Source organism: Artemia franciscana, chromosome 19, assembly GCF_032884065.1.
Source record: "Artemia franciscana chromosome 19, ASM3288406v1, whole genome shotgun sequence".
NCBI classification, from domain to species: Eukaryota; Metazoa; Arthropoda; class Branchiopoda; order Anostraca; family Artemiidae; genus Artemia; species Artemia franciscana.
The window spans coordinates 22,823,032-22,839,190 of NC_088881.1; the positions used below are offsets into that span (position 1 = coordinate 22,823,032).

Sequence of the window (16,159 nt, forward strand, 5' to 3'; positions counted from 1 at the left end):
GTCTATGTCAATCACGTATTTAGGATTTGTGTTTATTTTTCCCACAAAGTTTCATCCCGACCCCTCCAATGTCACCGAATCTGGCCGTGATTTAAATAAGAGCTCTGAAGCACAAGATCCTTCTAAATATCAAATTTCATTAGGATCCGATCACCCGTTCATAAGCTAAAAATACTTCATTTTATCAATTTTTTCCAACTTAACCGTCCCCTCCACTCCCCCTCCCGATGGCCGAATCGCGGAAACGACTATTTCTTATTTAATCTGGTCTAGTTCCTGATATGCCTGCTAAATTTCACCGTCCTAGCTTATCTGGAAGTGCCTAAACTAGCAAAACAGGGACAGACAGACAGACTGACCGATAGAATTTACAATCGCTATATCTCACTTGGTTATTAACAAGTGCCATAAAAAACTTAAAGTTAAAATTCTAAGATTTTAGAGGGTGCAGTTTTTGATATTTTAATCAAGAAAAAAATATTCACCCCCTCCGCACTCTACATTTTGCGATTTGATATTCTATGCATTGTTAAGACTGGATAACTTCAAGGGTACAAAATACTCCTTCTAAAACTCGAGTCAAGGTGTAAACATCTGTACTTCCACCTTTTGCATTCAATATACATGTACTTCCACCTTTCGCAATGCATGCAATTGGGAAACCAGTTATAAAGATGACCATTTCAGACCATGAATATTCGCTCAAAGGAGTAGCCCTACTATGGAAATACAGCCAAAAATGTTTCAAGTTTCTAAATTTAAATTTACCCCTGATGCCGCACTTCCATCTTCATTTTCTGTTTGGGAGTCCTATCTCCATGTCTCATAACTGCGACAACACACCTCAATTCCATCCTGAAAGAGAAACAACAGTAGAACAAAATATATAAAAAGAAGCAACGGCACAACAAAGTGTGGGTTATCGTGTGCATAAAAAAGGAAAAAGGATTTAAAAACAAAGAAAACAAACGAAAAAAGTAGCAATAACATCGAATCTCAATTTTTTCTCAAAAAATGCAACTACTTATAGAATATAAGCTAAATTGAGCAACAAGAAAAAAAAAGTAACAGCCGAAAATTGTCCAAGGATGCTAAAAAAAAGCCAATAGATGTTATGTTGAGCGAATAAAAATTTGAAATTATCATTTTCATTTACTACAGACAATTTTATAATTTATATTTGGCAAAAAACGAGGAGAAAAAATTGCAAAATAATGTTCCTTTTTTTTATTTTAAACAAGTTTCCCCAGAACTCCTGGATTCTATAGAAGGTGTCTAAAGATTACGTTAGAAAACTCAGATAGGATTAATCAACAATTAAGCCCCGTAAACTACGACGAGAAAAAGAGATATACAGTACATGTCGTGCAGGGGCTCTCCAAGACATGTAATTTATTTTTCCCGATTCACAGCAGTAAAAAAAGAGGCTGTGAAGCTACTGTATTAGAAGGAATCTAAAATATTAAACATTCTATGTAAATGTCGAACCACTGGAGGATTAAATAGAAAAACGAATCAGAGTTTACTTGCAAAAACCTTGTGTTTCAAAAGCTTTCCGTTCTTTTTAATGGCTCGAAATTTTAAACAGGAGAACCACTAAGCCTGAACTTAAACTTTTATTCTATCGATTAGCGAAAATTTCAAATATGATACAATCAGATTTTATTTTATTTTTTTTAAACTTCCGTTTCTTGTATACACTTAAGAAATAGTGTGATTTGCTTGTGTAAGTATGTCACAGACACAAAACCTTTCAATTAAAGCACACTTTTTACCACGGAATTATAGCTTAGTCAATTTTTCTCTTTGATTAAATAAAGAAAACAAGTTTTTTTTTAAATTAAAATAAGGAGCGACATTAAAACTGAAAACGAACAGAAATTACTCCGTATATGAAAGGGGCTTTTCCTCCTCAACACCCCGCTCTTTACGCTAAAGTTTGACTCTTTCTCTTAACTCTAATTTTTAAAACAGTAAAAAACTTTAGCGTAGAGCGGAGCGTTGAGGAGGAAAAGCCACTTTCATATACGGAGTAATTTCTGTTCGTTTTAAGTTTTAATGTCGCTCATTACTTTCATTTTAAAAAATACAATTGACCAACAACGCTCGTCATTCAACATTGACAACCATCGTATCTACCTTAAGAGGGATTCAAATTGATGATGTTTGTTGCTAATAAACATAGTGAAAATACAATCGCGAATAATGTTGATTTGTGAAGTGAAGCAATGCGCTGAAGAGTAGCAAATCTGGAGGTATAATCCTGTTCTTGACCAGGAGAGACTCAAAAAATTATATGTAATCGTTTTAGGTGTGACTTGATGCATTTGGGCAGACATTTCAGCAATTTTTTTTATTATTAAATCTGTGAAATGACTGGCCAGGTTCAGAATGTTAGTCAGAATGTTACAATACAACACTACTTACCTTACAATACAACATTACTTCGCCATTTTAAAATGAGTGAATGCTTCAAATTTTAGAGGGAAACGCATGCATTTTCACAATATTACAAGCGCGCCTCAAATGATACAGGCTTCGCTGTCTCGGTTTCGCAATTTCGGCACTGGGCCAAAAATGGAAAAATTAGTATTGAAAAGGCGCTGATCTAATATGAAGTTTGAACATAATTTCAGTGGAGCTATATATCAAATCATACTTAATTGCAACTTAGTGTCTGAAATATTCTATGTTAGTCCAGTAACGCCAGTGATTAAAAAGGGTAAGGATCCCACTATTTCTTCTTTATGAGGGCACCTAGCCTATTTTTTGTAAGCTTCTTGAGCTCCTCATCATTGACCAGATTATTGGTATTTGTAGTCCATTGGACTTCCAGTTCAGTTTTAAAAAGGTTGTGAATGGTGAATATATACATTGCCTTTTTCCAAACCTTCTGCTTAATTCTCATGAAACGGATGAAATACCATGTTTTGCGGGACATGATGTTCGACGAGCGTTTGACTCGGGTATTCTCGCAAAAATTCTGTCTTTTGCTACTGAGCATGGTGTTGACCGTTCTGTTATTACTATTCTTAGAAAAATATACAGGAATTTGAAAATGAAAATAAAAGTCCCGCAAGGTCTAGGCGTGAATGATTTACGGAATTGATACCAGTGCGTAAGGGCATAAAGCAGGGAGCAATTACATCTCCCTTGCTGTATAATAACAGTAGTTTTGAACCACAGCAGTGGTCTTTAATATGTTGCATCTATGCTGGTTTTGACACCTCACTCATAAATTATGCTGAAGACATCTTCAATATAAGTAGGGGTTGTGTTATGAATTGAGTATAATTATCATGTTTTGAGTGTGGAATTTAAGAACATTGATTTAGCTTTCAACCCATCGAGAACTGATTTTATAGCATTTAGTTATAAAGGTAAAGATTCTGGTTCGGTTACCGCTAGTTTAAGTGATAGAGGAATTAGTTCTGCTGAATAGCTTACATATCTCGACCTACTGATTGCGTCTGATGCTAAGACCTCACGTAAATTATTGATATGGCATTGCTCTGAGAAAGTTTGCAAAGCGTACGGTATGCTGGTGTGTTGTAAACTTCTTTAGAATCGTCTCGTCCTTGCAAAGCTTTATAGCTTTCTGGGCTATTCTGATTGAAAAGGGTAAACGTAAAATCCGTTCAGCGTTTTTCAAGTCTGTAAAATACCTTTGAATCTTCCTCCGTGGATAAAGAACACGGTTATTTAAGAAAAATACAAATAGCGGACGCCCTTATCCCGGGTAGTGAAAGAATTAGCCAACTCAAGTGCACCTTAGATCTGTACAACACAATGTATCGCGCCTTAGTACACCACTAGTGGCACACTTTCCTCTTTTTTTTTTGCTAGCTAGTTTTCTTTTTGAAAGATCTCAGTGTGTCCAACTTCCTGATTCCTGATCATGAGCCATCTGAATTTGTAAATATTTTTTGTGGTTCGCCACAAGGGACTAAATTAGGCCCGCTTTCTTTTCTTATTGTTTTTAACCGTATTTTAACAACAATACGTGAGCGTTTTAAATTTGCTGATGATTTAACTGTTTTATCACTGCGACTAAGCCCTCCGACTACTGAACAGTCTGACTTGATCAAAATCTATCATGATCTAAAAGCTGAATTAGGAAAGGTAAAACTGGCGGTCAGTGAAAATAAGAGCTCTTATATGACATTTTCCTTCCTAAAGGGTAACAACCACTCTTCTCATAATTCCATACTGCCAGCAAAGAAAACTGTTAAAATACTTGGGATTCTTTTGGACGATGATTTAAGATGGAATTCGCACGTTGACTATCTGACTAAAAAAGGCGCCCCGCTTTTACATTCATTTTCCAACCTAAAAAGATTTAGTACACCAACTGAGGTTTTAAAGTCTGTATACTGCAGCTATGTTAGACCTTCTCTTGAGTATGCATGCCCTGCTTGGCATCCGGGATTGACAAAAGATCAAACAGATAGACTTGAGACGATACAAAAAAGAGCTGTAAAAATTATACTTGGACAAAACTACTCAACTTACGAAGATGCACTGAAACAACTCAATTTGGACTCACTTGATAGTCGTAGACATGGCTTAACATATAGATTTGGACTAAATTGTTTAAATTCCCCAGCTCATTGTCATCTACTACCAAACTTTGCGAGCCCCCCAACTGGAGGACCAGTTACCTAGACTTCGACAAATAAAAAACAACTGTCCACAGTTACTGACTTGCTCAGCATATAGTACTGAGAGATATCGCAAATCATTTGTTCCATATTTTACCCGTCATTTTAATAATATTGACGCGACTAATATTTAATGTTTGATTAATATATTGTTTGTTTAAATTTTTCTGTGAGTGTTTTTGAAGGTATAAATTATTTTTGTCATGACATGCTAATGCTAGCTCCGGCTATTGTAGTGAATAAATATATTCTATTCTATTCTAAGTTTGTTTTTTAGTGTTGTTTGTGTGGTTTTCTTTCTTTTTCTTTTCATACAAGATCTTTGTAAATGTGCTTACTTTAATATAAAACAATCTAATTTGAACAGATTTAAAATGGGAAATTATTTAATGTACAATGTTGAACAGACAAATATGTAATGGATAAGCATTATAAATTATAAAAAACAAGCTATGTTTCATTTTTAGACATTAGAAAGAAGCATATTCGTTTAAAAGACGAGAAAACTATATGGACAATTTTCTAGCCAGCTTTAAAGTATTCAAAAGTGAGCAAGATAAAATATCCTTACATTTTGCCAGCTGTAGTAGGTACAATAGGTGGGTCATCTAACTGAAAGGGTATTTCCCAAGGGATATGAAGAGATGGCGCAAGCTGTCTCAGTATCATATTCCCAATAATTTTGGCACAATCGTCATAGTATTTGGCTGAATTTTTGACAAAACTGAAACCATTTACATCACAGACATAAGATTTGCCATTGGCTCTGTAAAGGGAGAAAAAAAAACACTGAAACAATAAGAAGTAACAAACTCTATTCAATACAGCTGTTTGTTCATTTTTCACTAAAATTACCTTAATTAGTTACCTTAATTCGCACTTCAGAGCAATAAGGTCCAATGGATCTGTGTTGCTCCGAGAAAGATGATGGCTGACACCTGTTACTGATCTAGATCATGCCAGCAGTATTTCCAGTTCCTGCATAACCACAACCACTTGTTATCCAGTGATTACTTGAAAGTTACAGGTGAAGTTGCTGACACTGTAGACTCGGAAAGGGAATTCCAGTCGTTGACAACTCTTTCGGAGAAGAAGTTTTGACGCATTCTTGTCTTCACGTGGCATTTGTATTCACGTGGCAACGTTATAGATTTATCAATAACGTTCAAAAGTTGGCAGTCACCCTCCAACAAATCATAAAGTTACTTCCTTAAAATATTTCACATGATAGAACATACATTTTATAATAAATAGCTAATAAAGTTATTTATCGTTACGCCAAATAAAGTGATACCAAAATACTATAACAAACAGCCAATAAGTTATTTCCTAGAAATATTCCACTTAATATAGCACAAATTTGTGCCTCAGCCAAGATATAGTACTACGCTAATGTGAATAGCAAAGGTTGAACATGTATACTTTCTTTCTCTTCCTTAAATTGCGACAAAAGACACGTAGAAAAAAGAAGAGGAAAGAATCTAAAAGCAGCGTGTGCACAAAGAAAAAAAAGATGAAAAAATAAACTTTGAAAAGAAAAACAGCGACCAACCAAATAAATTATCCCTTTTCCATAACATGGAAAGACAGATGTGGAGGATGCGGAGAAGAGGTGATTTAAACAGATATAAGATCCTAGGGATATCTAAGCGAATTAACGGGGAGTAAATTAAGGCGGAACACATAACAAAATGAATATCTTTGATTTAACATTCCTCAGTGTACCCATATCACCATACCAGTTCTAATTCCAAGTAATTTTTTGTGTTGGCGAAGACTTTTAGTAGACAACCTTAGTGATAATATTCCCAATAACATACAAATGAATTTTCACACAATCCATGATGGCTACAGTAGTGCTAAATACAAAAACTGTTTGAGTGGCCATATTTTTTTTTTTTTTTTCAGAAACGTCAATGAGTTAATGAGGACCTTGCAGGGTTTTAAGGACGCAGATATACGAACAATATGCTGGCTTCTTTCACAGGAAAAGTAGTGTTCTTTATATTTTTCCTTATCGTTTGCAAAATAAGTATTTAGTCACTTAATGATGTATAAAAAAATTATGTTGGTAAAGCGTTTGATTGGCTTCCATATAATAAGATGGCACTGAAGTATTACAACCATCTTTTGCAAAAATAAGTGCAAGAAAAATCACGTCCGAATAAAGTTGTCATCATGTTATAGAAAATATATAATATTGTAATATCTCAAGAAAATGAATGCTTCATTCTTAGGTGTTTTTTTTTTGTTTCAGAAACGTCACTGAGTTAATGAGGACCTTATTCCTGAAGATATTAGCCTTACCCCGCACAAGCGCTAGACGGACGTAGCACTTCCTTGCAGGGTTTTAAGGACGCAGATATACGAACAATATGCTGGCTTCTTTCAAAGGAAAAGTAGTGTTCTTTATATTTTTCCTTACCGTTTGCAAAACAAGTATTTAGTGACTTAATGATGTACAAAAAAATTATGTTGGTAAAGCGTTCGATTGGCTTTCATATAATTAGATGGCACTGAAGTATTACGACCATATTTTGCAAAAACACGTGCAAGAAAAATCACGTCAGAATAAAGTTGTCATCATGTTATAGAAAATATATAATATTGTAATATCTCAAGAAAATGAATGCTTCATTCTTAGATTACTATAAGGTCTACAGCTTTTCTTTTGGTAGATATGAAGTATTTGGTACCTAATTTTGAAAATAATGAGACTTCAATAAAGCTGTAAGGTTCTAAAACCTGGGGAAAGATCAACCCTTGGCTTACACAGATCAGTTTTTTTTTTACATTTAAATCAAGCAAAACAAAAATAGGATCAAGCCGATTCATTTACAAGCTTAGCCTTTTGTCTGCTGCTTTTATAACCAAATGGAGTTTATAGTGAACAGGATGTTTTTCATCATATATGATGGCTTACATCTTACAGCCAAAATCAATCTCTTACAACAACCTAACTTCTAAACTATTAAAATAAGCTGTTTTATGCACATGTTTTAACGGATGAGTTCAAATATTTTGACGCGAGCGTCAACCTGTCATAGCTAAGAATAGACGTCATGTGACGGATGAATCTTGACGGATCTCGCAAAACATGCGTTTTTGTGTGGACCCAGATAATTGGTTCTTTTGAGACGACATTTCTTTTTCATCTCTATTTGCAATAAAATATGTCAAATATTTCTCATCCTCTCTATAAATAAGACGAATATAGAGGGATTTAGTATTTTTAAAGAATAAACGAAAGAAAAGGTATTGGTGTTTAGGCTGCATTTCAGAGTTAATACTTTGGATCGACAAGAGTGCAAACGATAAAGTCAACTGGCTAGACATTGTAGTTGACTCTAAGTAACTGTTAAACTTTCCAAAATTCAAAGATTAAATGCGGAAGTTAGGAGTAACAAATCAAAGGACAATCAAAGTTATGCAGCCGAGGTAAACCTAATCAATTCACCTATTTCAGAGTCAGTCAGATCATTGTGGCTCGGAGTATAGAATAATTTCTGAAACATATCCAATATTTTACAATTGTCTATTTGTTTTTTAACAAGAGTAACTTGGTAGGTTACAATTTAAGAGACTTTAACTCACCATTGAACTGCATATCGATACAACTTTATTGTTCCCTGTTTTATACATCTGCTAATACAGAAGAGGAGAGAGAGTTTCCCTAGGAATTCGGGTCCAACGGAACCCCATTCCCCGTTTCGGTAGAATTGAAAAATTTGCCTTAAAATTTACTCTTTCACTTTAGACCTTCCCCCAGCCCCCAAAAATCTGGAAAATTTCTATTCATACCTGTACAAATAAGGATTGACCTAAAAAAAAATGGGATTTGAGCAACTCAAAAATGATGGAAAAATTATTGCTAGAAAAATAAGCTTTCTTTCAAGTTAGCAAATAAAAAGATAGTCTACATAGAACCAGACAAAAACACAAACCTTAGAAGATCAAATCCGCAGACCGTTTGTTTGAAAGCGTTACACACTTTCCTTGCAATTAACTTCTCTGAATTGCTTAGAATAACAGGATATCGAATTTCTTTTCCTTCTCGGTCACGTTCAACCTTGCCATCAAGTGCTGGTGATTTTCTAGCTTCTGCATGTGCATATTCAGGACCAACAGTATAAACCTAAAACATGAAAATTGATACTGAGAGCTATTCTTGTCTATGCTACTACAAACAAATTATGCTTTATAAAAGGCGAAATTCAAAGTTAAAAGATGAGGCTTATTTGAGATTCGGTCCCTATCATCTTCCTGTTCGATTGTTTTGACGAATTTGATTCGGCATTTTTGTCCTAGAGAATGTTTATTATTAATTTATTTTCTATGTGTTTCTTTTCTTTGTGTTACTCAAACAATCCTCTTTATACCTGTATACTTCGCTATTATTAAATTATTACTATCATAAATATTTGAAGGGTCAAAAACCAGCAAAACCGTCTCGTTCAAATATTTTCTACCCGTTTGAAAGGTTGAGGTAGTTTCAAGTTGTTCATACACTATTTTTATCTGAAATGAAAGATCAACGAAAAAACTAATTTTTAATGGCTAATAACCATAAGAATACAACAAAAAATATTACCTTTGGTTGAATTCTACACAGTGCATGATGTAGAAATCAACCTTTACTAAAGAAAAGTTTGAGAACCAGCTATCATTAATATTAATTCACCATCTGTTATTATTTTTAGTCCAAACGGTCCAAAACGCGGGGCACTAAGAAAAAAAACTAGAGAATACCGTTTTGCAAAGCCATACTAGAGGGTGGTGGGGTCATCTCCCTTCCTCACAAAAATTTCAAAAATTAAATTGATATTCACACTTTTGAATATAAATTGACAAAATCAAGTTTTTCAACAGTTAATTCCCATAATCCCATCAATGGCCTTCAGGCATATGATTTTTTGAAGCATAGTGTTTCCATAAAACAATAGGAAATCGCTATGGTTTAAAAATAGAGTTTTTACAAGACAATCATAATTAATTTTTAACATTTAAACAACTTTCTATTTTTATTCTGCCTCAACACTGGGACACCCTTGGATAAATGTTCTGTTTAACTCAATAAGTGAAAAATTTAGTGACTGATTTCTTCATTTTCATCTGATGCTTTATGTTGAGGGGTATATTTTGAAAAATTAAGGATGTAAAATCTACCAGTTCGAAGAGCAAAAAGACAATTAATTGAATCAACTATTTTACAGGGAAAATATGCTTCACTTTCTTGAAAAAAAAAAACGTAACAACAATGACAAGTTGACATAAAAAAGCAAGTTGAATCTAAGGTGCAGCATATATTTCCAACAAAATTGAAAACAAAATACAAAGTAAATAAAGCAGAAAGTAGAAGAAAATAAGAATTAATTCATCTTTTCTTCTCGTAGGAGCTCGTCATTTTTACTTTCTTTTCTCCCCACAATAATGACACGGTATTGAGCAATTATTTCTTTAAAAAAAAATTATCGTTTAAATAAATAAACAAACGTCTTTTCTTAATTGTTCAAATAAATCAAACCCACAAGGAAAATTGGATAACACAGTTTTAAGGAGTAAGCAACAAATAAGAGCATTATATCGTTCAAATTGTCCCACAAAAGTAATTTATCATAGCATGATGCCTCTTACCAGTCACCGTAGTAGAATTTCCAGCTTTATTTTGAAAAAAAAGTAGTCCAATCATACTACTGGCAAAAAACAATGCACCTCAAACACACATCAAATAGGGAAACAGCTTTACTCGGTAGTAAGAAAAACCCCAAAATAATCTTTACCCCCAACCCTACTGTTAATTTAGAGTTTGAACAAAAATTCATGCCGGAGACACCCCGATTAGAATGGTCCGGCTTTACTAAAAATCTGCTCGATTTATTTATTCTTCTTCTTCTCTTGAGCAGGCTAATTTAGCTCAAGTAGAATGAAAGCCAGGCTTTACTAAAAACAATCAGATTTATTTATTTTTCATCTTTTCCTATAAAATTAGCTATGTCTTTCAAGAAATGAATCTGAAACAAACAGATTCCATCGCCCCCACGAATAACTACTAGTAATTAAGGGTTGAGTAAACAAAAATAATTAAGCTTAAATTCCTTACAGTAGATTGGTTTCCAAGCTGACGTTTTATCTTTTTTCCCCGAAACGTTTGTTGTAGCTGCCTTAAATTATTCTACTCACCCCCCTCCCCTTTTTTTAAATATTGTTAGGAGAACTAGGACGTATAAAATTCAGTCATTACCAAACAGGGGTTAGAAAATTTACAGTTCTTGATAATTCACCACTCTTGTCACTCTATTTTAAGGTCCTATTAACAAAGTTTACCTGAAGCAGACGCTATCTTGTACCTCTTTAGCAATACGGCCAGCATCCAATTAGCCATAGGATATATTGGTTGGATTTGCTTATGTTTTGCTTGTTTTTATTTTTAACTTTATTCCATTCCAAATGGATAATAAGTAGCCCTAGGTAAGAAGCCACTTTAAAATTACATATTTTAAGATTTTATTGAATCAGAAACTATGATTATTAAGCCCAAAACTCGACATAAAAGAAGAAACTATACCTTGACATCAGTGCCGTCTGTTGGCATGAAATCTTCATAGATATAAGAACCTTGGCGTCGTACACGGGCTTCACCAGAATAAACACTGCTCCTGCTACCAATCTACAAAAGAACAAAACGGTGCAAAAATTTTGGTTTTCACTTTATTAGTTTCAACAGCACTTTCATTATTCTTTTTTTTTCTTGTGTTTTATTCTCATATCCCTACCAAACAAGGCTATCAATTGATTTGCGAAACTACGCAGATTAATCAAATTTTTATGTTATATGAGTTGTTTTCTTTTTTATTTTTAATGTGGTAAATCCAAAAACAGTGAAAAACAAAATAACGTTTGGTTAAGTGATTAACCAAATGTATATATATATATATATACGTTAAAATATAAAATATATATATTATATATATATATATATATATATATATATATATATATATATATATATATATATATATATATATATATATATATGTGTATGGCTATGCTGTTTGACCTATTTAACTGTATGGATAGGTAGGGTTAAGGCCTCATCCAAGTACTGATCTATATTAATTACTAATGTAAGAAAACAGTCTTCCTTTTCTCCTTTTGTCTTCCTTTTTTTTATGCTGTTTCATTGGTGATTTCTTTTTTCATTATATATATATATATATATATATATATATATATATATATATATATATATATATATATATATATATATATATATATATATATATATATATATATATATATATACCTTAGCAATTTCCTCAGATTGTTGGAAAAGTTATCTTAATATATATAAGCCTCTAGTTACGTCAACACATGGCTTATCAAACTTGAATTAGAGCGCCGTCACTAAATTCAACAAGCATTGATAATCCCCATAAATTTTTTGCTTATCGTCTCGAATTTTTCCTTTCTCTATATATATTCTTCAGTAACAAAATTTAAATTGTAAAAATAAATTCAGTTCGGTGAAGTTCCGTATCTAAGTCAAGTGCTACTTACTGAGATCAATTTTGGGTCTCCTGGATACATAGGGTTGGAAATCGAGTTCTCATAAATTATAACGTTTTTGGGGGGCCTAACCCAATGATATCAAAAGCTCAATTTCTGAAAATTTTTCGAATCCTGAAATTTTCTTTAGCGACGTAATCTCAAATTTTACGAAAGGCCCATCCAGAAGGAGCAATTTTGATAAAATTATGATCGGGGAAATTTATATTTGATAAGATATCGGCTTCATGCCCAAGTTTGAAAGAATCAGCCTGATAGATTTTTAAAATTTAATATAAAGCATTAAGCGACACATTACGGTTTTTCACCGGGATTAAAAATACAAGCAAAATAAGAAGCCGTTTTGAAAAAACGCAGTAAAAAGAGATTGTAAATCACTAATTTAAATAGAGTCGAAAAGAAGGTTTTTCAACTAAAAGTAAGGATCAACATCAAAACTTAAATCAAACATCAATTATTACGTACATGGGAGAGGGGGCTTCCCCTCCTCAATACCTTGCTATTTACACTGAAGTTTGATTTTTTGTCCAAATTCTTCAAGAACGACTAATGAAACACTAGGGCCATTTATTTTGAATAATAAGCTTTTTCAAATGTTCTAAAAACAATTTAGCGTAAAGAGGGAGGAAACTGGAAAAGGGCCATTCAGTCACAAATTAGATTCCAAGATAAATTATGTCCAAGTATAATCAAACATTGCCTTTGTTAAATTTTCTCGCTGCTTTGTTAAATTTACTTTTGGAAAGTAGACTGAAGCTCGTAAAAATTAATGGATCTGTTAAAGTTTTAGTTTGTTTTGATGCTAAAAATATCTTGCTCTAAATATTTCTAATTCTAGTTTTCTAATAAGTCTGATTGTATCTCAGGTTTGTCCTCGACCACTTGAAGTTCATCTCTCCAAAGACTCTGTTAGTAGAGAAAAGTATGGCCATGTCCATTTTCTAAGCCTCCTTCTTGATGAAAAATTAACTTTTAAGCACCATATTGATTAAAATGAAGGTGTGCAGACCTTAATAGTCTTAGAAAACTCAAACATATTTTCCTGGGCCAGTTCTGAGAATCCTCTTTTACCGTTTCATTCGGTCGTATGAAAGTATATATGGCCATGTCCATTTTCTAAGCATCCTTTTTGATGAGAAATTAACTTTTAAGCACCATATTGATTAAAATGAAGGTGTGCAGAAACCTTGATAGTCTTAGAAAGCTCAAAAATATTTTCCTGGGCCAATTCTGAGAATCCTCTTTCACTGTTTCATTCGGTCGTATGTTCCGTGCTACCCAATTATGTGGATATGTACTTATTCTTCATTTCCGAAGCCGCTATCTAACACTTTTAATATTGTCATAAATATTATCAAGGAAACAAATCGCTGAGCAACTAAACCATTACTTGATGATGAAAAAGATAATATTCTTTTTTGTGTATCATTCACTTTTGGCATCTTGGCGGACCCGATAACTGACCTCTTCTCAAATTCTTAACTGTCAATGGATTTTCTTCTTTTTTTAATTCATTAGAGTGAAGTCTTCAATTTAATATCAAATCAGGCAGCACTGTTACTTGAACACCAGCAAACTCGGTCTCCTACCTGATGCAAGAAGCCCCAAGGGGACGCCACTAAACTTGCCTTGCCTCCTCAAAGCTTAACTCAAACCAAAAGAGGAGTTGCGTCGCTTCAGTAGGGCCAAACCAAAAGATGATCATCCCCAATTGGGGTGGGAGGATGTTGTAAGGAAAGGTTTAAGGGAAATGGGAACTTCTAGGGGGGATGTAAAGAGGGAGGTTTTGGACAGATTGAAAAAGAAGATAGCGTGGGTTGCTGTGTTGGCCTCAAGGCTTGGTGCTGCAGTGAGTTATTAGTAGTAGTAGTATTCTTGAACATTCAGAATAAAAATTTGAACTTGAGCTTTAAACCTGATAAGGCAACAGCTGTGAACAAGATTAATGTTGACATAGACTTTTCAAACGAGATTTTGGCCGTTTAAATTAATACACGTCCTTCTTTAGTATGAGTATGACCTTAGAATCAAACTCCATATCATCCATAAAAAGGTGTTTAACCTCCCCCAAAAAAAGACGTGTTTTTATAAAATAAATCCTTTTTTTCATAGATAGATGTGACTCAGGCATAACCAATAATAAACAGAAACTACCGTACTTACTTTACGAAATAGCTTTTGACAGCCTCCTCCAGTAGATGTAGGGTAATAAATATAGATATTATGATCTTCTGCTGAAATGGGCTTTTCAACAAAGGGTTTATTAAACACAACCCCATTGATTTCTATATAATCATCGAACTCTTCAAGCTGGTCATGCTCTTCGGGATTAGGAGATTCTCGATTGCAGATGGCATATCGGGGCAATTCTATACCTTCGTTTTCCAAGATTGAATAGACTCGACAACGATTCTAAAAATAATTTAAGGTAAAACAAAATAAAATTGAAAAACGTTTACATAAAAGCTTAGCGATTTGTGGTATTTAAATATACTTAACTGAAGTACTACTACCTTACAGCTTAAAGCAAAGGTAATATTTTTCTCCAACTAAAGAAGAATTACTTTACTTCGGCCGTGACGAAATGGAACAGACCCAAAGCCACCAAAAATAGAACAAAGCCCTATAAGCATAATCAGACGCTCAACGCGGCTTACAGTCTCTGCTCCGACCCTAGATTCCAGATTCACAAAAGAGTTTAATTGAGCATTCAACAATAGAATATTAATACATGCCATAAACAAATATTTGCATTATATAAGTTATATCAAATTAATTAATTAGCGTGTGCTACTGAAAAATAGTTATTTTATTATTGAAGGATAAAGGCATATGGAAAAGTTTCTTCAAACATATGAGGGGGGGGGGAATAAACGTTACAGTTCTCTCTTGCAAGGATATAGCAAGAAAGCTGAAGCAAAGAACTTATTATTAGATCGATAATAAGAATAGTTATTCAAAATACTGAATAAGTCAGTCAAAGCTGATTGACTTGGATAAAATATTTTTTAGAAATAAGGGATATTTGTGATAGTGACATATTGGCTCAGCACTATCAGGTACCCATAGGTAAGTTTTCGCTGCATTCATGGCGCCAAGGGTGTTAGTAAAATTTGCTATTCTTTAAATACAGAAAAAAAGTCTGCCGTGTTTCGGTAAACGAAATGCTAAAACAACACAGAGATATTCATTTATATTTATCCTGAAAGATTTAGTGTTCCAGGACCAACAAAATCATTGTCTCATTTAATACAACCCTCCTGAGAGGATATAAAATTTAATAGTTATAAACTTATCTGTAGTATTTCTTTGTTCTAGCAGGAAGTATTAGGACAAAGATGTCCTAATCTTTGATTATTAGGATGGCAAGGATTGGAGTTGATCATGAACATTCTCTAACATCTCCAAACCATCAATATCCCAAAATAGTTTTAAATTCTAGATTTTCCAGTACATGTTGCAAGCTCAGCTCTAGTTTGTACATCGGTAAAGATATTTCAGCAGCTGCTGAATGGTGTAAAGAGTTTACGGTACATGCAGCAATTCTGAACAAGACAAAAGGCAAGGTAAGCCAACAGTTGAAAAGGGTTTAAGTGGTCGGTACCGTTTCTGTTTCTGCTTTTCCCTATAATTTTAAGTTTTGTTTCATTTTTCAAAGAAAACTAAAAAACTAAATACAAATAGCCGTTTTTTAGTACCGTTTCTGTTTCCTCTCATTTTATTTTACCATTTAGGCTGTTTACATTTTCCTTAAACCACTTTTCTTCATTTTTCATGTTTTGATTATGAGTAGAATCCTATAGGCTTTTATTGGATTTTTCATACTTGCCATCTAGCTAATGCTGCTGTCTTTACGTGAACTGGAGAAACGATTTGTCACCGCCAAAATTAATCCAACATTAAAGCAGTCTTATCAAACCAACTAAAGCAAT

General features: G+C 33.6%; 1 protein-coding gene across 9 annotated transcripts in view; it reads right to left on the bottom strand.

The window, feature by feature from the left end:
• The window catches only part of LOC136039432 (inositol hexakisphosphate and diphosphoinositol-pentakisphosphate kinase-like), a 121,048-nt gene that overhangs the window by 80,828 nt on the left and 24,061 nt on the right, over positions 1-16,159 (bottom strand). For all 9 annotated transcript variants that reach the window (XM_065723171.1, XM_065723174.1, XM_065723170.1 and 6 more), the window contains 5 exons: positions 14,391-14,639; positions 11,227-11,328; positions 8,606-8,796; positions 5,233-5,427; positions 769-855 (listed from right to left, as the gene is read on the bottom strand). In XM_065723171.1, coding sequence (XP_065579243.1) covers positions 769-855; positions 5,233-5,427; positions 8,606-8,796; positions 11,227-11,328; positions 14,391-14,639 — 824 coding nt within the window. The remainder of the gene's footprint in view (positions 1-768; positions 856-5,232; positions 5,428-8,605; positions 8,797-11,226; positions 11,329-14,390; positions 14,640-16,159) is intronic.